This window comes from Cucurbita maxima, unplaced genomic scaffold (assembly GCF_002738345.1).
Source record: "Cucurbita maxima cultivar Rimu unplaced genomic scaffold, Cmax_1.0 Cma_Scf00006, whole genome shotgun sequence".
Classification (NCBI taxonomy): Eukaryota; Viridiplantae; Streptophyta; class Magnoliopsida; order Cucurbitales; family Cucurbitaceae; genus Cucurbita; species Cucurbita maxima.
The window spans coordinates 5,756,891-5,777,977 of record NW_019272022.1 but is presented as its reverse complement, the minus strand read 5'-3'; the positions used below and the strand labels follow the sequence as shown (position 1 = coordinate 5,777,977).

Here is a 21,087-nt window from a genome sequence, read left to right as displayed (position 1 = left end):
TGGAACCCGACATACCACTTTTTTTTTTTTTTTTTTTTTTGGGTATTTAAGTGTGTTGGATGATGTAAGTCAGGCTAATTTAGAGAATTGATCATAGATTTATAATTACAGAATACTCTATCTGTATGAGACATTTTGGGAATTTATATTAAAAAATAGTCTGTACGAGATCTTTTGGGAAGTCCAAAGCAAATCAATTAGAACTTATGTTAAAATGGACAATATCATGTTATTGTGGAAAGTCATATTCACCTAACACACGGGACCAACTTGTAGATCCTAAAATATAAATATATATGAAAAAAATTAAATCCCACACTTTATTTTAAATTATTTAAAGCCTACATTTAGGGAATAAATAAAAAATAATATATTCAGTAAGCTTCCAGAGTGAGTGCCACGTAGTTGCATTTTTCCTGAGTACACGAGAACTACCCGGGACCCACTCTACAAAATCAAGCGCGAACGCTTAGAAGGAGCTTAAGAATCACGCGCCCTCCAATTTTAACGCCAAAGGCCTGAATTCACGAAGGTAACGGGGAGGAGAGAACGTGTGATCCACGAAGCAATAGAAGGTGTGTAATTTTGAAAAGAATTTGAATGGCCAATGAAAAGTTGCCACGTCGTGAGAGAAAGGCCAAAGTCGGAATTAAAGAGACCGTCAGGATCCATCAAACCAACGGTCGCATTGGAATCCGTGAGTGGTCGATCTCGAGAAACAAGTCTTACCACTGGTAGATGAGATTGGCCGGAACGCGGTTGATGTTTCGAATTACGTTCCATTGTTGCCAACGATTCTCTTTTGAGGTGGGAGACGAGAGCAGTTTTGCTGAAGTAATTGGCTTCTACTTCCTCGGAATCTTTCAATCTGTTTCCATTTTTATATTTCTCTTGATTTTGTTTTCGGTGTTTAGAATTTTGAAGCAAATCCGTCTGGTTTTCGTTCGTGTTTCAAGTGATTTTTCTGTTGCTTCAGATTTGAGATCTTAACGTCTCTTCTCTCGCTGGAGCACTCGAAAATGGAATGGTGGATCAAGGTAGCTTCTCCCCTGCGAAGATTTACCTCCCGTGTCGCCTCTCGTCTCGGATATCGCAAACGCGGTGCGTGATTTCTTCACTGAATCGTTTTATATAATTCGAATTCTCAATGAAAATGAACTGATTCTGTTGTTTGTTCTGTTTTCCTAAAAACACTTGAGAAATTGAAATTCATGCTTGGGGATGTTGAAATGGATTAGGGCTTCTGAAACTAGGGCGAGATGTGAAGGCGTGCGAATACGAGGACGTGCACGTGATGTGGGAGATGCTGAAGAGAAACGAAACGGAGGCAGTCGGAATCCCGGAAGGACGACGTCGAAAGAAGAGACCAATCTGGAATATCTTTTGGTGGGCTCGATCTGCTCCATGCATTGGCTGCAGATTCTGAACAATCATCTCACGGTCAGCATATTCTTCTTGGTAAATCCAAGATGAACACCATGAATTTGGGTCATATTTGTTGTAAATCAATCAGGCAACAATAAAAGAGATTGAAATTTGATAAACTGGATTTTGGTGTTTGTCTCATATAATTTCATCTCATGCTTTCATATGATTCGTTTAGCCATTGCCTCCATTTCTTCTTCCTCTCGCCTTCTTGATCTCTACTCCTAACCAGAGCTGACATGAACAATTGATTCAAGCATACGGATTGGGAGAGATTCAATCATTTCCACCTTATTTTTCGTTTTCATACTTCTATTTTCTAAAGTATTTAAAATCTTAATAATTATAATATTAATATTGATTTTATATGTTGTTTTACTATAACAATTTTGTCATTTTCAAGGGTTATTGATTGAATTGAACGTTTGGGATGGTTTTTCTGCAACTATTATATTTAGAGATTTATTTTGAATAAATGATGATGAGGGATAATTAGATGATTATTTTTTATTTATTATTATTTTTTTGGTATCACGGTGTTAGTGTTACCAACAACATTATGGTATATATATTATTCGATGTTTTAATCGAAAAAAATGAAATTGAACTCCGTGCCTGTAGCAATGGAAATGATTTAATAGCGAAACGTGGCCGCCGGCTCGCATTCCGAGCTGTGTGGTTCATTTAAATTTGTTTGTCGTTCACCGCAGAGACATTAACTCCATACATTCTGTATCCGGCCGACCACCCTGCCACATGACATTCTTCCAATTTTAAAAGATTCTCCTGCTTTTAATCTCATCTCCATTGTTCTTCCGACAACCAGTTTTCATTTGAAGGCCTTCCCCCAGAAAAATACTCTCTTCTCAATTTGGAGCTTTGGTTACTTGGACTCATCTTCTCTTGTTGGTTGCGGCGGCTATAATAAGAGGACATTATGAAGCTTTGTAGGCTCTTGGTCATGCTCTTTGTGCTCCACACTTCTCTATTGCTGCCTTTCTTTTCCAGCAGTATCTGTTCCTCCTCAAGTTCAGGTAATTCTCTTCTTTGCTTCTCTGTTTATCTCAACTTTACTCACTTTCACTTCTTATTCTTATTATGTTTTACTGTAAAAGGTTTAGATTAGAATCCTCTGTTCAGCGTTCTGTTCTATCCAAAACTGCTGTGATGTTGCCTTCAATCTCTCCTTCCGTCGGTATCACCTTCATAGTATGATTCTTATCTGAATCACTATGTTCTTGGTGACATTTTTACATTGATGGTATTGTTATGCTCAATTATACATTCAAGTAGAATTAGCCTTGTCTTCCATTTTGTTTGCCACTGCCCATCACCATTTTAGACTCTTCCTTTGAATTCAGAACTTGTAAATTGGCCAATGAACTGAATCGATTTACATGTATCAGGCCATATAGATATTGAGCTTTTTGGATTTGTCGATTTACATGTCAAAACTCATCGGTAGCAGATATTATTTTCGTTTTCCGCTTCTCCTCAAGGTTTTTACCGGTTAGATAAATATTTTCACTCCCTTATAAGAAACACTTCGTTCACCCTGTATCTAGCTTTGGACTATTTGTCTTTCCCTTTCGGGCTTCTCCTAAAGATTTTGAAACGTGACTGTTAGGGAGATGTTTTCACACTCTTGTAAAAATGATTCGATTTTGTTTCCATCTCGTGGTTTCTCACCCTACATGTTTGAATCATTGATTTCATTATTGAGCGTGAGTGGTATACATTTTCAAAATATGTAATTTCCCATGCTGCTGATACACCTTCCCTGACTGCACAATTGCAGATATGACTCCAAACCAACCCCATGTAGTGTCAAATGAATGCCTGTCAGCCACACCATCAAACAAGAAGTTGAAAGTATGTACTTGCTCTGTAAAGGGTTGAAATCCTACCAACATATCTCTTACTTAGAGAAGAACAACATGGATTCTTCCCAAGTAAAAGTTCATGATTGAATTCTGTTTTTGAATTTCAGTTGCAGGATAACGATGATAGTAGCCCGGGGAGGAAGAACGTTCGTGTCGATAACGTAAATCTTTACGACTACAGTCCCATCGATCCAGTTCCAAGCTCAAAGAGATCCATAAAACATGGACCAATAGAGCATCGCTCTCCTCTTATACCTTATATGCCAAATCCTTCTCCTCCAGATCAACCTCAGCCGGGTGGTTTTGTGTAGACAGCTGAGACATATGTTTCTATCAGCAAACCGGCCATGTTAACCTGTAAATCGTCTTTCGTCTACGTCGTAAATAGTTGCGCCTCATGTGACACCGCGGGAGAACGAAGTATTGGAATGATGGGTTAGGAGATGTATGTATTTTTGTAGATCTTGCTCTCTATATAGTTGAAGAGTATAAATGATTTGTTTTTGTGTATTTAACACTTGTTTTAGTTGTTTAATATATCTATATATGGGTGAGGCCTATTTGTTATCCAAGATCTTTTGCACATATTTTTTAATCCTATTTTTTCTAAATGTCATTATATGATAAAAAAAAAAAAAAAAAAGTAAAATGTGGAGGTGCGGGGAATCGAACCCCGTGCCTCTCGCATGCGAAGCGAGCGCTCTACCATATGAGCTACACCCCCATATGATGATTTTGATTGTTTTTTATTGAATTTATTTTAATTGTTCTTTCCCGACGGCTCGCATTCCAAGTCTCTGCCACGCCTATTTTAAATTTGTAAATTGGACAATTTTATCTGCAAACGCGAAGCAGACATTTACTCCTCCACAGCCGGAACCCAATGCAGATGATATGATGATAAAACAAAACATTGAAGTTCTCCTCTTTTCTTTTATTGTTCCTCTTCTGTTCCAATTAAATGCCATTCCATATTTCCACCCTCGTTTTAAAGCCCTCATGAGTACTCATGGACGACCCCCCTTCCAACATTTCTCCCGCCAACACTCCTTGCACAACAGGGTGTGTGTGTGTGTGTGTTTCGGAGCTCTTCGATTCATCCTGGGTCCTGTCCGTTATGAATCTTTCTGGGTTCTGGGCTGTGTTGTTGCTGCTCCAATTAACTTCATTCCTGCCTTCCTTTCCCACCTATATAAATGCCTCCTCCGCCTCCGGTAATTTCTACTGTTCCTAGCCCCTGTTCTTCTCTGTTCTTCTCTGTTCTTCTCTGTTCTTACTGTAACTTTGCATGTTCATTTTGGTGTGCTTTCCTTAACTGGAATTGCAGAAATGGCTGTGAACCACCACCATGTTAACCCAAATGGATGCTTCTCCGACATGCCATTAAACAGGAAGCTGAAGGTACTTGCTTTCTAAACCCTTCAATTCCCACAATTGTCTCTAATCAATGGAATTGAAACCCTTTTGTTGGTTCTGAGTTCCAGGCTGCTGATGAACATAACAAAAAGAAGGCTCACCCAAGTGGTGTAAATCTCGATGACTACCATCCCATTGATCCTGTTCCAAGTTCAAAGACATCACTAAAACCTGGGCCCATAGAGCACGGCGCTCCTCTCCTCCCCCATATGCCAAATCCTCCACCTCCCGCTCAGCCGGGCGATTATGCTTAGACAGCTCAACCATTTGTTTCTCATGGTACTGTCTTAATAAGTTGTCTGGAGCGTTGTCCAGACAATGTACTAGAATGTTATACTCTTTGATTTATGTTCTTTTCTCTTTCATTTGATCCTTCTTCAGCTCAGCTCAAACATGAAAAGGACGAAGATATAAGCAAGTGTAACGAAGCATTTCTTAAAAAGGTATGGAAATCTATCCCCACCAGACATATTTTTAAAATCGTTCCAAAATAGGTAGCGAATAGGCTTGAGCTATTACAAATTGTAACAGAGCTAGATATCCGGCGGTGCACACTGAGCTCCCGAGTGTGGATTGTGAGATCTCATATCGGTTCTCGAGAGGAGAACGAAACAATTCTTGTAAGGGTGTGGAAATCTCTCCCTAGCAGTCACGTTTTTTAAATTGTGAGGCTGACAACAATAGATAACATGCTAAAAAATCTCGACAGCTAACCGTGACATGTTTTATCTTAAAAAATGATAGCATTTATAAAGTCGAATAACCATGATCTGTGTGAAATAATGGAGCGGGACGTGACAAAATTAAAGTTTGATGGAGTGAATTTAATGCAATATATGGGTTTCCCGACCGTTAATTTAGTTTGGTAAATCCTTTGTCAATTTCCCACACTACCCTTCTCCCAATACGTAGTCGTTTTAACGCACGCGCGCGGCGAGTACAATTTCCAAACGGAGTGCTAGATTGCTTGAATTCTGTCCTAATTACCGCCTTAATTTCTCCTTAACCCTCTCTCGCTCTCTCTGCAACTACGAATCTCTCTATCTTTTTCTTTCTCTTCTTCATAGCTCGCTTGGAAGTTCCTTCGCGCTCTTGTTTATGGCGGAATCGTTGACAGATTGTTCATTACCCAAGGTGATGGTCATCATTTTTCTACTGTTTCCATTTTCGATAACATTTGGTGTTTTAAAATCTTGAGTTGTTAAATTTATTTCCATCGTCTGTCGTGACAAGCATGGTTCAAGGTATTATAGAATGACTACGGGATGATGGTGCTTGCACATTTGATATTTTTGAAAGCATAGCATGTTTGATTAGAATAAGAATCCAGTGAAATAACTGAGAATTGTGGATTGATCTTTTAAGCTTTATCCTATCAAAAGGTTTCACTAGAAGGAAAGAGGAGATAAGAACTCTACCTAAATGTTTGCCCCAAGGAGACGATAGAAGATTCTCCAGAAGAGTATAAGTAAGAAGTTTCCTTGGCATATCTATACTTCTTCAAAATTTAGTTCATAGCAATAGCTTTAACAGCATTACACTAATGGATCCTTGCTTTCCCCCAAATTGGAAAACCAGTCAGCAGTCGATGAACATCAGAATGCATTGTGTATTGCACCAAGAAAAATGGGCTACATAATTAGATGCTCCACATTTAAGAACGCTAATATTAGGTTGGAGATCAATATGGTCTTTTACAGACAGGGAGTTGGTGAATACCGTAGGATATTGTGGAACTGATTTGCATAGAATGTGCTGATAACTTAAAAACAAACTTTTGAAACTGTTTCCGTTGTATGGTCGTCCTATGGATCTCATGAATGAAAATGGTTCTTAGGACTGGATTTGTTTATTTGTTTGCAGTTGTTTCAGTTGAACAAAATTTTGTTTTTTCAAGAGTATGCACCTTCATTTTTCTAAGCAGGGTTGTCTTGCACTTTTGATAATTCCCTCACCAGTAGTTGATCTGACTACAACATTTAACGAATGAAGAATTTGACATTTCTTAAGGGGGAAAATTGAAGTGACTCGCTCAATAGATTGCTTACAACAAACCCTGTTTAGAATAAGGAAGGTGCATACTCTTGAGAAACCAAGTTCATCTCTAATTATGTACCTTTACTCGGTATGATTCTCCAATTGTCAGGTGTAGCTTTATGAGTTTGGGTCGATTAGCATGAATTAACCAGCATTGTACTGTACATCTAGGATGACCTCGGGCATTAAAACGTTTATGTGAGATCCCACATCGGTTGAAGAGTAGATCGAAACATCCTTTATAAGGGTGTGGAAATCTCTCCCTAACACATTTGTTTTAAAACTTTTGAAGGTAAAGAGGACAATATAGCCGTGGGGGTTACAGGCTTCTAGATTTGGTTTGATGGATCTTGCTCTGTTGGCGCAGAGAAGGAATTTTCTTGTTTTAGTCTGTTGACGAGTGCACCTAGCTCTGGAAAAACACCCAATTATACCCATATATCTACACCATAGGGGACGTTCTATTTTCCTTTTATTTTCTCATATTTGTGGAACATGAATTTCTGTACTATTTACTATTTGGAAATTTTACTCGACATTCAAGGAGTTCCTATTACTACGTGAAATTTAGTTTTATGTTCGCAGTCAGCTTTTTTATGTTTGTGATGAAAATGGATAGAGGAACTTGGATTTATAGCGGAGATACGTACCTTCAACCTGTCAACTTACATGAAAAAGCTGTTCACTGTTGACTGTCTGATAGCTAACTCTATATCAGAAGATCAAACCCCTTCCTTTCGAGGATATTTTGGTTTTTGGGTTTCGGGAAGCAGAAGAGTGTCCATATATTCGATTGCGCTTTGGTTTGTTTACTGGAAAATTGAGTATTGTGTATGTGCGTGTATATGTAGCAGCAGGGATTGTCCTTGATGTGAAGTTAATTTGTGTACAGGTCCAAAATATGCATTGGTGTGCTCTTTTTATTGTGCTGTCTAGTCTGGTTTCTTCATATGGTTATCTGCCCTTCCTCACATTTTCTACACTTCAAATCAATATGATAATGGAATTTTGAATGAAATTCCTAAAAGAACGGAATGGCATCTGTTTCTTTGCCTGAATTCTCGCTCACTCCAAAACAAAATGTGATTGAGTGGGAATCAAGAATTGAATTTTATGATGATAAGTTTGCATAGGTGGTCAAAAAAGTGGATATGACCTCGTGCAATGCTATGAGTCATGAGTAGAGGGTGAAGTGTATGCGGTAGTACTTCACATCAATGAAAACGACACGACATCACATTTAGCTAACTATATTCAGAAGGCTTTAGATTCCGAGTGGAGATCTCATCATAATTCTTAATTGTGATTGGAATGGAATCTTGAGACTGCGACTGGGGGAAGGGGCATGATTTTCTCTTCTGCTCTGTAACTTGTGTTGTTGTGTTAGTGTTAGTGTAAGCCCCCCACAGACCAAACTCTGCTTTTACTTGCGTTTTTCATGCATTATGAACTGTTCAGGAAAGAAAAGGAAGACAAGGAAGAAGAACCTAACAAAGATGGCGTGCTATGGCTGCTGGCTGACAAGAAAGTCAAAGAGATCGGCTCATAAATGCATTCAAGTACATCGATGAGTCAGTCAGGTACACTTTCCTCTTCCCTTCGTGCTTTCGACACTCTAGAAAAACTGATGGGGTGGGTGTAGTGTATTAACACGTTTTAGACAAGCATGACTATGATACAGTGCATTCATGAATTCGTCTCATACAATACAACACCAATCCAAACGAATTCTTCCCCGCTTCTGAGGGAAGATAAATGGTGGGCATAGTAGTACGTAAGCATTTGGCGCACTACGCGGCGAAGCGAATGGATGGATGAGAATGCTTGAATATGTATATTAATACAATTATAACAATAGAAGTTAGAATAAGCAGCTCAGCTCATTTTTTTAATACTGTTTTTGGTGTCATCATCTGCTTTGCCTTTGCCCCTTTGCCTTTTGTCGAAACTAAAAACAAAAACAATCGGAATCGCCGAATGGGTGCTTGGTGGTGATAATGCCGTGGAACCCACTTCCAGTGTCTGGTGGGCCATGCTGACGTGCACCGCACCCTTTTTTCTTTTTTAAAAATAATAAAATAATAAAAGCCCACTTTTTTATTATTAAAAAAATCAATGAAGAAATAATTATGATTTGAGAAGTTTTCTGTAGGGTAGAAGAGTGAGTCACATGAAAATATATAAAATTGAAGTAACTACTTTAATCGTGTAATTATCATCCACTGACAATATGGGACGCAGGATTGTCCACTTGGCATAATCGGAGTGGATTGATGGACTTTGTCAAATCGAACCATATGAGTTTGTGCCGAGCCTATATTTTAATTAGTTCTATTTATTATTTTAGTTTTTGTTAAAATTATCGTTCAAAAATCGACACCGACAGAATTTTAGTTGCTCCTTCCAATCAATCATAAAAAAGATTAAATAAAATGAAAAGCAAAACCAATTCAATTTGTGACTCATATTTGGTGCGTTTCTGATAGTTAGCATTGTTAGTTTACTCAAAATAATAGTTTATATAGTTTTTAAATCTATATTCCTTCCATGGCTTTTTAAGTGCAAACACTATTCTCACGGCAAACTTTACCTTTCCTCACGTATATGTTAAACATATTTTATGATTGAATCACCTGTGCACTTACAATATTTTATTGTAAAAATACATCTGATTAGTATAGGCAGTCTTTCAATTCTTTTAAAAAAAAATTAGTTATTCCATTCTAACTGCTATATCATTTGTAACAACCTAGGTCTAGGATTCACATTAGGACAAATCCTAATACTCCTGTATAGAACAATACGAGGTTTTTCCGTATGTTTTAACTTATAGAATAGGTTGCGTTTTAAATTTGAAAACGAGAATGTATACAAACATGAACCGACTCCAATCTTTTTGTTTTTATTGGGTATGTATTTACACTCCCAATGCCTTCACAGTTCCAAATATTATCATTTTGTCCATTATTCACTAAATTAAGAAAAAGAGGGATAAATTAGTCCCAAAAACTAACCGGTGTTTTCGGCGCCGGAACAAAATTCACTACGACGGTCCATTCCGACGAACTGATTATTAAAACTCATTGGATTATTCACTGTCCTCACTTCTACACCGCCATCGTCCCCCCACTAATCTCAAACAAAATTCCTCGCTTTGTTTTTTCTCTTCAGATGAATAAGTTTAAAAGCTTCCTCTCTTTCCGCCGGTCGCCGTCTCTATGATCCGCGCTTCCAAAGCTAGTCATCACCGACTCCTCTGAATCGAGAGAGCGTCGATTCTCCAATGGATGGGTCTTTCCCTTGCCAGTGGCAAGACTGAGATCGGAAAGTCGCCGGGAATCGAACTGACTAGAAGGGTAAAGTTGAATGTTCTGAGTGGTGCTGGTCCAAACATCCGTATTCAAACTGAGAGAGGATTCTGTCTCCGCCGTGGGATTCCCAGAAAATTCGATTCCGAGGTTTTCCCGGGGAACTCCGCCCCTAAGAACCGTCTCAACCGCCGCCTGACAGACATGCCAATTCCCGCTCGACAACAGCCCAACGGCCCCACTCACCGGGTTGACCGTACGGCCGCAAGCTTCGAATAACAGAGACTGAAACAGAGCTTCAAAAAACCAAGAACAGGGTTATCTAAGAGTTCATTTCGGAAGTAAAAAGAAAAAAAAAGAAAGAAATATGTGTACCGGATCTCTGATGATGGGGAACGGCGGAGATGAAGGACAAGAGATCACTGCGGCCGAAGAATTTAGCAAGAAATAAGGTGGCGTTGCCTTGGGCTTCCGGCGAGTCGATCCAATGAAGACTTGACCTTAAAACGCAAGCTTCACTGCATCCCTTTCGAAGCACTCTGCAACCGTTGCAACTCATTCTCCGATTGTTAATAAAATCACACGCGATTCTTATAAGGAAGCAAAGGCAACGATAATGTGGTTGAGAAGAGGCGAGGTGGTGGAGCGTTGGGAAGCGGAAGCAGAAGCAGAGGGTGTTTAAAAGAATCTGAAATGGCGTTGGAGTTAGGAAAGTAACTGTGGTTAAGTTTGATGTCAGAGTGTTGACTGTGGACTTTTTTGTAAAATATGTGGGCCCCGTGGTCCCCACATACATTCGGGAATTATCTTCCAAACTCTGAGCGTGAGAGCGGCTCCGTGTTTCCGCGACTCCTTCTTCCCCCTTCCTTTGCTTCTCCAAATTAATCTCAACCCTCGGATCGTCCACCTCAACCATTCAGAAATTCATTTATATATTATTTCAACTTCACCATTCAACTATTTTTTTTTAAGTATATTTTATTCATTTCAAAAGGTGAATATTTAGATTCTAAAAAACACTTTTAAATATTATATTTAACACGTCATTTAATTCTTAAAAAAAAATGAATTATTAATATATGAAATAATTTTTCAAATTTAATTCATTGAACCCAAAATTAAAAATTTATAAATGCATTCAACAATCTTAAACAAAACATATTTTAAACATAAATTAACCAACTAAACCAACAAACATTAGTATAATTTAATTCCAACCAACCCTTTTCGTTAAAATCTTCATATTTATATAATTATAGTACTAAATAAAAATAAAGTAAACATTTAAGATTATCGCTAGCAAATATTTTTCACTGTCAACGTCAGTCTCACGGTTTTAAGACGTATATGCAAGAAAAAAGTTTTTACATCTTCGTTTGGTATGCAACTCTGACATATATTCTTAACTAAAAAGTCAGAAGCTACCGATTATTAAAAAGTGTCTCTCAATGGGTTGAAGGAGCAAATTTGTGTTCCTAACTTTTTTATTTTTTAATGACAAAAAAACATTAAAGCTTGTCGGAAGAACAAGAAATGAGACGCAAGTGGTGGAGTGGAGTTCAAACAGGGAACCGAGGGAGCCGGTTGCGGTCAGAACAATTAATTTATAGGAAATATTAAAGTATTATGTGTTCTAATTTGCTGGAGTTTATTGCAAATGGGTCACACTTGTTAGACGAACATGACTCCCCACAATGGTATGATATTGTCCACTTTGAGCATAAGCTCTCATGGCTTTGCTTTGGGCTTCCCAAAATGCCTCATTCCAATGGAGAGTGTATTCTTAGATTATAAACCCATGACCATTCCCTAAATTAACCATCCAACACCTCCCCTCGAACAAAGCACGCCTCTCCTTAATTGAGGCTTGACTCCTTTGGAGTCTTAGTCATTTTTGACTGCCTTCGTACCTTCAAGGAGGCTTGACTCCTTTTTGGAGTCCTTTGTTCGACATTTGAGGATTTGCCAATCTATTGGCACGGCTAAGTTTAGGGCATGGCTCTGATACCATGTTAGATAAACCCCGACTTCTGGAAGGGATGCATTTATTAGATAAAAGGTCGACGCGGGCTTTGCCCGTTGCTCTGATACCATGTTAGACGAACACGACTCCTCACAATGGTATGATATTGTCCACTTTGAGCATAAGCTCTCATGGCTTTGCTTTGGGCTTCCCAAAATGCCTCATTCCAATGGAGAGTGTATTCTTAGATTATAAACCCATGACCATTCCCTAAATTAACCATCCAACACCTCCCCTCGAACAAAGCACGCCTCTCCTTAATTGAGGCTTGACTCCTTTGGAGTCTTAGTCATTTTTGACTGCCTTCGTACCTTCAAGGAGGCTTGACTCCTTTTTGGAGTCCTTTGTTCGACATTTGAGGATTTGCCAATCTATTGGCACGGCTAAGTTTAGGGCATGGCTCTGATACCATGTTAGATAAACCCCGACTTCTGGAAGGGATGCATTTATTAGATAAAAGGTCGACGCGGGCTTTGCCCGTTGCTCTGATACCATGTTAGACGAACACGACTCCTCACAATGGTATGATATTGTCCACTTTGAGCATAAGCTCTCATGGCTTTGCTTTGGGCTTCCCAAAATGCCTCATTCCAATGGAGAGTGTATTCTTAGATTATAAACCCATGACCATTCCCTAAATTAACCATCCAACACCTCCCCTCGAACAAAGCACGCCTCTCCTTAATTGAGGCTTGACTCCTTTGGAGTCTTAGTCATTTTTGACTGCCTTCGTACCTTCAAGGAGGCTTGACTCCTTTTTGGAGTCCTTTGTTCGACATTTGAGGATTTGCCAATCTATTGGCACGGCTAAGTTTAGGGCATGGCTCTGATACCATGTTAGATAAACCCCGACTTCTGGAAGGGATGCATTTATTAGATAAAAGGTCGACGCGGGCTTTGCCCGTTGCTCTGATACCATGTTAGACGAACACGACTCCTCACAATGGTATGATATTGTCCACTTTGAGCATAAGCTCTCATGGCTTTGCTTTGGGCTTCCCAAAATGCCTCATTCCAATGAAGAGTGTATTCTTAGATTATAAACCCATGACCATTCCCTAAATTAACCGTCCAACAACACTGTTCTTATATATTATCTACAAAGCTGAGCTTTATCCAATGTTTCCAAGAAAAGCATAAGAAAGAATGGGTGGGGTTGGAAAGTTGTGAAGAATTATGTATAAAAATGGTGGCAATGGAGGGCCTTTGCCTCAAACAGTTAGACCAACTAAGTCACTTATGTTTCAAAAACTGCTTCAAAATGAAAACAAACAGTTCCCACCAAAGCTTCTATTGGATGCTTTACCATTCATATCGCTCTTTTCAAAACCATTAAAGTCCACCTCTACAAATCCTCAATCATCTACTATCTCAACTCAGGTGATTAATTAAAAGGTTTAGACTGTTATAAATGATATAAGAGCCCGACATCAAATATTGTGCCAGCTATGACATTGGACCTCCACGCGATTGAATGGTACCACATCTTTGGATCATTTGGGTTTCACTCACCTTTTAGGCCCAAAATATGAACTCATTGTTTGGGCCCAAACTTTGGAACACAATTTATAGCTATATACTCATATTCTCGGCCCAAAATATGAACTCATTGTTTGGTTTCCAACAACATGATAATAAGTTAACTGATTAAGACATGCATGTTTAGTGACTTTATAATAGATAGCTATATACTCATATTCTCGGCTTGTTATACACACGTCAATAGTATATAATGAAGGATAATGGTATCAAAATATAAAAATAAGGGGATGCTTTGACATGTTAGCCATGTGGAAAGTGGGTGGTTACATCTATTATGAGTTGTAGAAACTCCCTTTGTATGCCTTCTCAATTCACTCAAACACCTGATATTGACAAACCCTCAGCCACACTTCCGCCTCCTCCCTAGTGGCCGGTGGTGGCTCATCGTCATTCATTACCTCATCAGCCACTTGAATGGCCTAGTGGTCGGCCGATCCCATTTTAAAATCCATTGCCCCCACACCAACATTTCTAAATTCCCACCGGTGGCGACCCTCAAACCACTTAAAAGACTCGCTCGATTCTCCATACTTGACTTTTTCTCTTCTATATTTCGTGTAAATGTAAACACTTCAAGATTGGGTCAAAGCATTCAAGCTCCACGCCCCACACGCTAAGCCTACTTTTCAAAGCTTCAACTTTCACACACAATCTGACAAAGTCAGTCCTTGTGTTCTTCCCGTTCTTCACCGCGCACGCACTTGGTGTCAAAATCAAGACCATTTAGCTGGCTTTAAGGCGCAACTGATGTGGGTCGAGAATATTCCGGACGCGGTGGTGGCTTTGCTTGGAAATGGGTTAGCACCGGATGAGATCGTTCCTTATTGGAAAATTATAAAATATGTTATGGGTTCCTTCCATTACTTGGAAACGTGGCAAAATCAGAATTTGCCAGCCCAACCGAATTACATGTAAGACGCCTAATAAAGCTGCGCGTTGGCGTTACCCATTTGGACAAAAATCCAAACACATCTTCAAGCACTAATTGAACGGCCTTAGCGTTGTCCCTCATGCTAAACCCAACTCTATCATCACCCATCCATTGCTTGCAAATGCTGCACCAAAGAGTACTCACATGAATGTTATCCTCCACCCATTTCACGGATCAATAGAAGTATCGTGATGTGACTAAGAAATAAGATAGAAGTTGTAAGATCCTACATCGGTTGGAGAAGCGAACAACCCATTCTTTATAAGGGTACGTAAACATCTTCTCGCTCCACCCTAAAAATCCAAAGGGGACAATATTTGCTAGCGGTTGGACACTTGATAGAGGTATATGAGCCCCAAGCTAGATTATCGAAAGTCAGAATTTTCATTCATTTTTGACAAGTTGCTTTAGAAATTCGTACAAGTGAAAGGACGTAAGCTCACCCAATTTTGTGTCAATTGTACTCCAAACTAACTTCTGCACTTGTGTATAATTTCTTATTATTGCTAAATCAAATGTCTTAAAATGTAGTATACGGGAGACATGATATTTGGTTCTATTCGGCCTCACGGCTAGCCGTGAGCCACCTCATGCACATGTGTATGTCATGGCATATGCAAGCATTGCATCTTCCTTGGAGAATGAGATTCTAAGAACACTGTCCAAGAGCACCAACGAGTTGCTCTGTTATAAGATTGGGAGGCAGCATGGTGCACAAAAATGACTCGACATAGATAAACAGCCTCAATAGTATGAATCTATGGATGTCTAAGGATAATTATCTTAATCGATAAGTACATCCAAGCAAGCTTAGCTTTGAAGGTGGATGAGATTGCTATGCTCATGGTGGCATCACGAAGTAGTTTAGTTGGCTCGGTACTTAGTTGAGTTGTTCCTTCTAAGTTTTGACCATTAGACGATGCCCCCACATCGCCTGTCGCCAACGCCCCATCTTCATACATTCATGATGCCGATTCCTTGCGTGCTTTGAATTTGGATGCTTTATTGTTACTATTACCATTATTTAACGTCAATGCCATTAATTTATCGTTTATGAATTAGTAAACGAATATGAAAAAATAATCAATTGAATTAGTTCTGGGAGATTGACTACAGGTACAATAGTGGGCAGAGGAGTAGAACAAACTTCCTATTTTCTTTTTACACAAAAACAAATCATCTACTAAACAAACAAATCCAAACAAATTCTGCTTTTCTTTTCCCCTAAGATTATGTCCGAGTGATTTCGATTTTGGGAATTGTTAAGATTCGAGGCTTCTTCACAGGTAATGGGCTTTGGACCTCCTCGTCGCCGGAAGAGTTGAAGAATCCCGGAGATAGCTCCGGCAAGGCGGGGAGGTTGAGGTCGAAGTCCCGGTGGCTGTGGCTCTGTGTGTGGGTCGACCCAACTCCTTCGGACGATGTCACGGTGTGGTTGTTGTTGTGACTGTGTGTTTGGTTGTGGTTGTTGTTGTTGTTGTTGTTGCTGCCAATTCCGCCGTCGTAGTGGCAACGCTTGTGGCCACCCAAGGCCTGGCCGGTGGGAAAAGACTTGTGGCAAATAGAGCACTCGTGGGATTTACCCCCACCGACGGCGGTGGTAGCGGTGGCGGAAGTGGTTATGGTGGAGGAAGTGGAGTGGTCTTCCCCTGTAGCTGATTTTCTATGACTCGCTTTATGTCCACCCAAAGCCTGGTAAGACGAAAACGCCTTGTCGCAAACAGAGCACTTGTAGCTAAGTTTAACAACGGATATGGGCTGAGCCGGAATCGGAATTTCATAGGCAAGTCGGTGGTCAGGGTCAGAGGCGGTGGCACCGCCTCGAGCAAGCATGATGAGACATAACGCTAAATACTCCTCCTCGGTTGGAGGGTTGTCGAATCCCCGCGGACGCTTGGTCCTCTTCCTCTTAGACCAAGACTCCAACGAATTGAGACTCGGGTCGTCGTAGTGAAGCGCCGGCGATGGAGTTGTGGGAGAATTCAGAGCTTCAAGAGCCATTAGAGACAGAGATAGATGAAATTCAGAGGATTAAACAGCAGCTGCAAAGGAAGAAGAAGAGAGAGAGAGAGAGCAGAGTTCTTGATGTGGGGAATTGGTTGGAAGTGGTTTGGAGTGATAAGAGTAAGAGAAGAAGATGATGGGTTTATAAAGAAGGATAAAGAGGAAGAGGAAGGAAGTTGCGTGACAAGTGGTGAGAATGTAATAAAAGATGGCCAAGAAGAATATAAATTTGAAGACATCACTGGTTTCGTTGGTGGCCAAGGAAGACCCAGTTGGGTCAAACTCCAAACTAGAATAAAAGAGAAGAGTTTGGAAGGTTGCTGCAACTGAGTGAGTGAGATACTTTTACACTTCAACTGCAATACCATTCCACCTTCCAAGTCAAATGGAGCAAGCCACGACTTAAGATCCCACGTCCATTAAAAAGAATGAAACGGTGGCGTTCGTTAAAGGATTAGTGAGGTTAGTGATTGCTTAATTAAGTGGGAAATGTGAATATGAAAACGAGTGGAAGGCAGGCAAGCGTGGTGGGGGTATTGTGGCGGTTGTGGCGCTGTTGTGTTCTGCTTGTGGATTTGGTCTAATTTTAGCCAAATCTGTACAAGTGGATAAGGAGTGGTTCCTTTAAAAAATTGATGATAATTATCCATTGTCAAAGGCATCAATTATCTAATACCATGCCCTGCACATCGGAATAAATTGCGGGGAGGGGGAAGTTCACTTGCTTTTAAAACCTCTACAATTTGACTACTACAACTCTTTCTCCCACTTCCCTTAAAACGCTGCCATTTGGTAAAACACTCACCGCCTCCATTCACACCGCACCCCCACGTTCCCAGAAACTCCCCTTATTTCCTCTCTCTTTTGCTTCCTTTGACTGTAAAATGGGGAGAAGCAGCAGCCTCTGTGGAATTAACAACTCGAAATATAAATATTCCAAGTAGGAGGGGTTGGTGACGTCCATATTGGTGAGTCGGAATAAAGATTTACACGTGGTATGCTAATGCTTGGCTGCTGTCATCGCCTACTCATCATCATCACTCCATTCTTATCCCCAACAAATATAATAAACATCACCGGTTTTTTTCTCCCCCAAACTAATTTAACCAATCCAGTGGCCTTGTTTCTGTGTGTTCTTTGGGTGCTATTTCACAAAAGCATGACAGTTCCAGTCCCACATCGGCTAGCTTATGCCAATTGGAGCAAATTAAAGTCGTGGGAATACTGGTAGACGTTGTAAAGTGCCGAATGCGCTGCGGCCGCCGCAGCTTCACGCGATGTACATTTGCCTCTTCTGCTTTTCAATTCCACAACACGTGGGTTTTCTTCTATCTGATTTCTTAACCAACTTTCCAAATACTGAGATCTTTTAATTTTACACGCAATTAAACAATAAACTCCCAATAAAAGAATTAACCAACACTTCAATTCATATGCAAAACTATTATTTCGGTACAATAATTAAATTAAATTAAATGCTTGATAAACATGATTGGACTTTATAAAATATCAATAAGAAGGGCTTGTATTATATGACATTATTCAACGAAGAAGGATTACATTACATTTGGGTCCTCTCCATTATTTTACAAATCAATTAAATCGCCCACGTGTTAATTAATTACCACGTTGCTATTTTCCTTTCCCTAGATGATTTTTTAATAATAATAATATATAGGTTGGGTCATGACACGTGTTGAACCTTAAGCCACCACAAAGTCGTGCATCAAATAAGGAATATTATTATATTAGAATTTATGGTTGGAAATTGGAAGATAATAAAGGTTGCCGACATTTAAGGGTGGGTCGGCTTAGGACGTAGTAATTGGGATCATATCTCTGTGCACACGTTCGAATTGTACAACGAAAAGGGTAATACTATCAATGATGAGAAGGTCTTTTAAGGCAAGTTGCATTTAGGTATTTGCAGTCTGTGCAAATGGATTGCACCATAAAAGAGAATACATTGTCGTCGCTGATGGTGACACTGATCACGACAATGTGAGTATTTTTAATCGTTTTATTTAATAAATATTTACACAAAAATGACGATTTTTTATCTTATAATTTTGTTTAGTACAACAATAACTTAATTGAATAAAAATGAGTAGAAATAAAAATAGAAAAATTAAACAAGTTTTTGATGAGAATGGTCGGTGAGTGAAAGGCGAAGTGGGCAACAATGAACGAAGCACTTGAATTCCTACCCTAACTGTCATCAAAAGTATCTGAAGGCCGCGCGCGCTTCTTTCATTTTTCGCAGTGGGCCATGGCTTCGGCGGAGCAGCCTCTCAAGAAGCGCCGGAACTACGTACCACCCGCATCAGAGCCACCGCAAACCCTAGCGCTGGACCAGACATCCGTCGCTCCACCGCCTCCTACTCCACCGCTGCTGTCCCAAGCCGAAATCCTCCTCAGGAGAAGGAACAGAGATGATATTAGAAGTGTCTATGACTGTTTTAAGCGAATTAGGTTTTTCCTCTCCCAGAAAGAGAAGGGCGCTCCCACACCTGATATTGAGCAGGCATATCTTTCTCTCATCACTGCTTCGAGAGGTCGGTGTTTGATTCTCTTCCTCCTTGCCACTTTGAATCGTTTCAGTATCCTAGGATCAAATTTTTAATCTCTTTAGTGTCCAATTAGGTCTTCGCAACACTTACGAAGTGGAGAACATTGATTTAAACGCTTCTTATGTGTGCCAGATCATGATTTATTTTCTTTCCTTGAAGCAATTTATATATTTGAAGCCACTCATGTATTGTTGAAGAGTTTATAGTTCTTGTCCACCAAGAAATGGACTTGAAGCCAACTACGTGTCCAGACGTTAGACGCTGATGCTATTTACACTCGTATGTTTAACAAGAATCCCCAAACAATTAGCAACGACATTAAACGCGTTTGAATCTATATTCATGCAGTGGAGACTTCTTTCTGATGCTTCTCCACTCTTTAAAATTATTTCTTCCCTCAATTTCCAGTAGAATAAGATACGAAGTCTGTTCGACAATCAATTAAAATGGGAGTATAAGCATAGTGGGGGCCGTTTAACCTCTTACATTTACTTTGCCCCATACTGCTACTAGTATCCCGTGGCCCGTTACGACCTTTCTTGAACTGGATTTTTCTTTAGGTCGTACAACAGTGTCCTTGAGTTACAGAGTATCCTATGACCCGTCTATCAACTGACAAAATTTTTAGTGTTGGATTTGAATCAGTTTGAGAAATCAACGGACTATATTTTTTTTTTTGGTGTGAAAAAATGAGCGGTATTCAGTCAAATTTCAACCGCCTGCCCGAGAATGTACCTGGTCAAAATATTTCTTGCTGTTGGGGCTGTCTCTCACCTGTGTTGCCATGTGCATGTTAATTCGCAGGGTGCGCAAGTGTAAAGCGTATTGTAGCTGACTTTATTCCTCGGTATGCACCTCATTGTCCAACTGCTCTTGAAGCTGCAACAAAAGTTATCATCAATATACACAATCAGAGCTTGGAAATAATAACTAATGGGGAGGATGTTGATAATGTTGCATTTGAGACAGCTAGGGCTTGTATTATTGGGTTGGTTGATATTTGTGCTGCTGTAATATCTAAGGCACCTACGTCATCTGTCATCAGAGGCATTTGCTCTGAAGTCTTTCAGAATGTTTTCACCTTCTTTGTGTCATCTTTTGAGGGTAAAGACATCTTTCAGATTGTGGATGAAGAAGCTCTTAAAATTCAAGACTCTGCAGATTTTTTCACTGAGTTGAAGCAGAAATATACTGATGAAAATAGTTTGCCTGTGATTAAGCTTTTCAAGTTACGTGCTATCAGTTTCCTCTGGCTGTTTTTTCATTACCCTAAAAACTTAACTGCAGCTTGTTTTGAGCTTTTCAATATGTCTGCCGAGGGAATTCATAAGGATGGCCTGTATTTCCTGACTCAGATTATACTTGGTCTCGATGATGGTATCACCCATCATTTGGATAAAGGAAATGACAACAGAACAAGCCTCAAATGTTGCAAGGATGATGTCAAGGAGAAAGTTTCAGTCAGTAGCCTCATCTCTGTTGATGCGTCATCTGTTTCAAGGAACTGCATGTTGAGCTTGGTAATGTCTATGATTTTTTTTTTTTATAACAAAAAAAGTGTTATTATTACTGTTTCCTTATACATTCAGACAGATCTTTTAGATTACTCTTATAAATCATTGATTTGTCGAGTTGGTCACTTAAAAAGATGCTATAGCTGGAGAAATTATTTGAGGAGATTGGAATCATGTGGTCAACAGTTTTATACCATTGAAGGTAAGAGAGAAAAAAACAGAACATATTGTTTTAACCATGCATCCAAGGTTTTAGTAGGGAGTAGAACTATGTAGCGGTTACAAAGAATAATTTTTTCTATAGTCTATTAGATCAATGCTAGACAATGTCTTTGGCGTTAAACATTTATCTTTCAAGTTTTGCTCCCCTGATTTTTAAACAGTTGGCTGATTAACAAAGGGGTGCAATGTATTGGGGGGGGGGGGGGGGGGGG

At 39.6% G+C, this 21,087-nt stretch overlaps 5 protein-coding genes, 1 long non-coding RNA gene and 1 other non-coding gene across 9 annotated transcripts in view; 4 read left to right on the top strand and 3 right to left on the bottom strand.

The window, feature by feature from the left end:
* Positions 1–663: 663 nt before the first annotated feature.
* On the top strand, positions 664–1,613 carry LOC111481096. Its single transcript, XR_002717983.1, has 3 exons — positions 664–834; positions 977–1,101; positions 1,239–1,613. It is a non-coding gene; the product is annotated as an uncharacterized LOC111481096 (long non-coding RNA).
* Positions 1,614–1,970: 357 nt separating this feature from the next.
* Positions 1,971–3,875, top strand: LOC111480980. 2 transcript variants are annotated; one of them, XM_023126228.1, is made up of 3 exons: positions 1,971–2,459; positions 3,224–3,312; positions 3,416–3,875. In XM_023126228.1, the coding sequence occupies exons 1-3, from the start codon at positions 2,363–2,365 to the stop codon at positions 3,617–3,619; spliced, it is 390 nt and encodes a 129-aa protein (XP_022981996.1). In that variant the 5' UTR covers positions 1,971–2,362; the 3' UTR covers positions 3,620–3,875. The 2 variants fall into 2 exon arrangements, with proteins under 2 accessions (XP_022981996.1, XP_022981997.1); XM_023126229.1 differs by having other exon boundaries at positions 1,973–2,459; positions 3,224–3,297.
* An 84-nt stretch (positions 3,876–3,959) lies between these two features.
* TRNAA-CGC lies at positions 3,960–4,032 on the bottom strand. The gene has a single exon. It is a non-coding gene; the product is annotated as a tRNA-Ala (tRNA).
* Positions 4,033–4,166: 134 nt separating this feature from the next.
* LOC111480979 lies at positions 4,167–4,987 on the top strand. Of its 2 annotated transcripts, none has more exons than XM_023126226.1 (3): positions 4,167–4,522; positions 4,636–4,709; positions 4,793–4,987. In XM_023126226.1, exons 1-3 carry the CDS (start codon positions 4,318–4,320, stop codon positions 4,976–4,978), a joined length of 465 nt encoding a protein of 154 aa, XP_022981994.1. In that variant the 5' UTR covers positions 4,167–4,317; the 3' UTR covers positions 4,979–4,987. The 2 variants fall into 2 exon arrangements, with proteins under 2 accessions (XP_022981994.1, XP_022981993.1); XM_023126225.1 differs by having other exon boundaries at positions 4,787–4,987.
* Positions 4,988–9,637: 4,650 nt separating this feature from the next.
* Positions 9,638–10,925, bottom strand: LOC111480976 (LOB domain-containing protein 39-like). The gene is made up of 2 exons (XM_023126223.1): positions 10,445–10,925; positions 9,638–10,365 (listed from the first exon to the last, which is right to left on the bottom strand). The coding sequence occupies exons 1-2, from the start codon at positions 10,863–10,865 to the stop codon at positions 9,929–9,931; spliced, it is 858 nt and encodes a 285-aa protein (XP_022981991.1). The 5' UTR covers positions 10,866–10,925; the 3' UTR covers positions 9,638–9,928.
* A 4,712-nt stretch (positions 10,926–15,637) lies between these two features.
* LOC111480978 (zinc finger protein ZAT10) lies at positions 15,638–16,854 on the bottom strand. Its single transcript, XM_023126224.1, has one exon. It carries the CDS (start codon positions 16,564–16,566, stop codon positions 15,796–15,798), a length of 771 nt encoding a protein of 256 aa, XP_022981992.1. The 5' UTR covers positions 16,567–16,854; the 3' UTR covers positions 15,638–15,795.
* A 1,857-nt stretch (positions 16,855–18,711) lies between these two features.
* The window catches only part of LOC111480974, a 10,994-nt gene continuing 8,618 nt past the window's right edge, over positions 18,712–21,087 (top strand). Inside the window, exons 1-2 of the mRNA XM_023126221.1 lie at positions 18,712–19,124; positions 19,944–20,659. Of these exons, the coding sequence (XP_022981989.1) occupies positions 18,839–19,124; positions 19,944–20,659 (1,002 nt within the window). The 5' untranslated portion in view covers positions 18,712–18,838. The remainder of the gene's footprint in view (positions 19,125–19,943; positions 20,660–21,087) is intronic.

Excerpts from the sequence above, each read along its gene's own strand:
- LOC111480980 (XM_023126228.1), top strand. The coding sequence starts at position 2,363 with ATGAAGCTTTGTAGGCTCTTGGTCATGCTCTTTGTGCTCCACACTTCT. Across the intron at positions 2,460-3,223 it reads CTGTTCCTCCTCAAGTTCAG|ATATGACTCCAAACCAACCC; the intron begins GTAATTCTCTTC and ends GCACAATTGCAG. Across the intron at positions 3,313-3,415 it reads TGAAAGTATGTACTTGCTCT|TTGCAGGATAACGATGATAG; the intron begins GTAAAGGGTTGA and ends TTTGAATTTCAG.
- LOC111480976 (XM_023126223.1), bottom strand. The coding sequence starts at position 10,865 with ATGTATGTGGGGACCACGGGGCCCACATATTTTACAAAAAAGTCCACA. Across the intron at positions 10,366-10,444 it reads TCCCCATCATCAGAGATCCG|CTCTGTTTCAGTCTCTGTTA; the intron begins GTACACATATTT and ends GGTTTTTTGAAG.
- LOC111480978 (XM_023126224.1), bottom strand. The coding sequence starts at position 16,566 with ATGGCTCTTGAAGCTCTGAATTCTCCCACAACTCCATCGCCGGCGCTT.
- LOC111480979 (XM_023126225.1), top strand. The coding sequence starts at position 4,318 with ATGGACGACCCCCCTTCCAACATTTCTCCCGCCAACACTCCTTGCACA. Across the intron at positions 4,523-4,635 it reads AAATGCCTCCTCCGCCTCCG|AAATGGCTGTGAACCACCAC; the intron begins GTAATTTCTACT and ends CTGGAATTGCAG. Across the intron at positions 4,710-4,786 it reads CATTAAACAGGAAGCTGAAG|TTCCAGGCTGCTGATGAACA; the intron begins GTACTTGCTTTC and ends GTTGGTTCTGAG.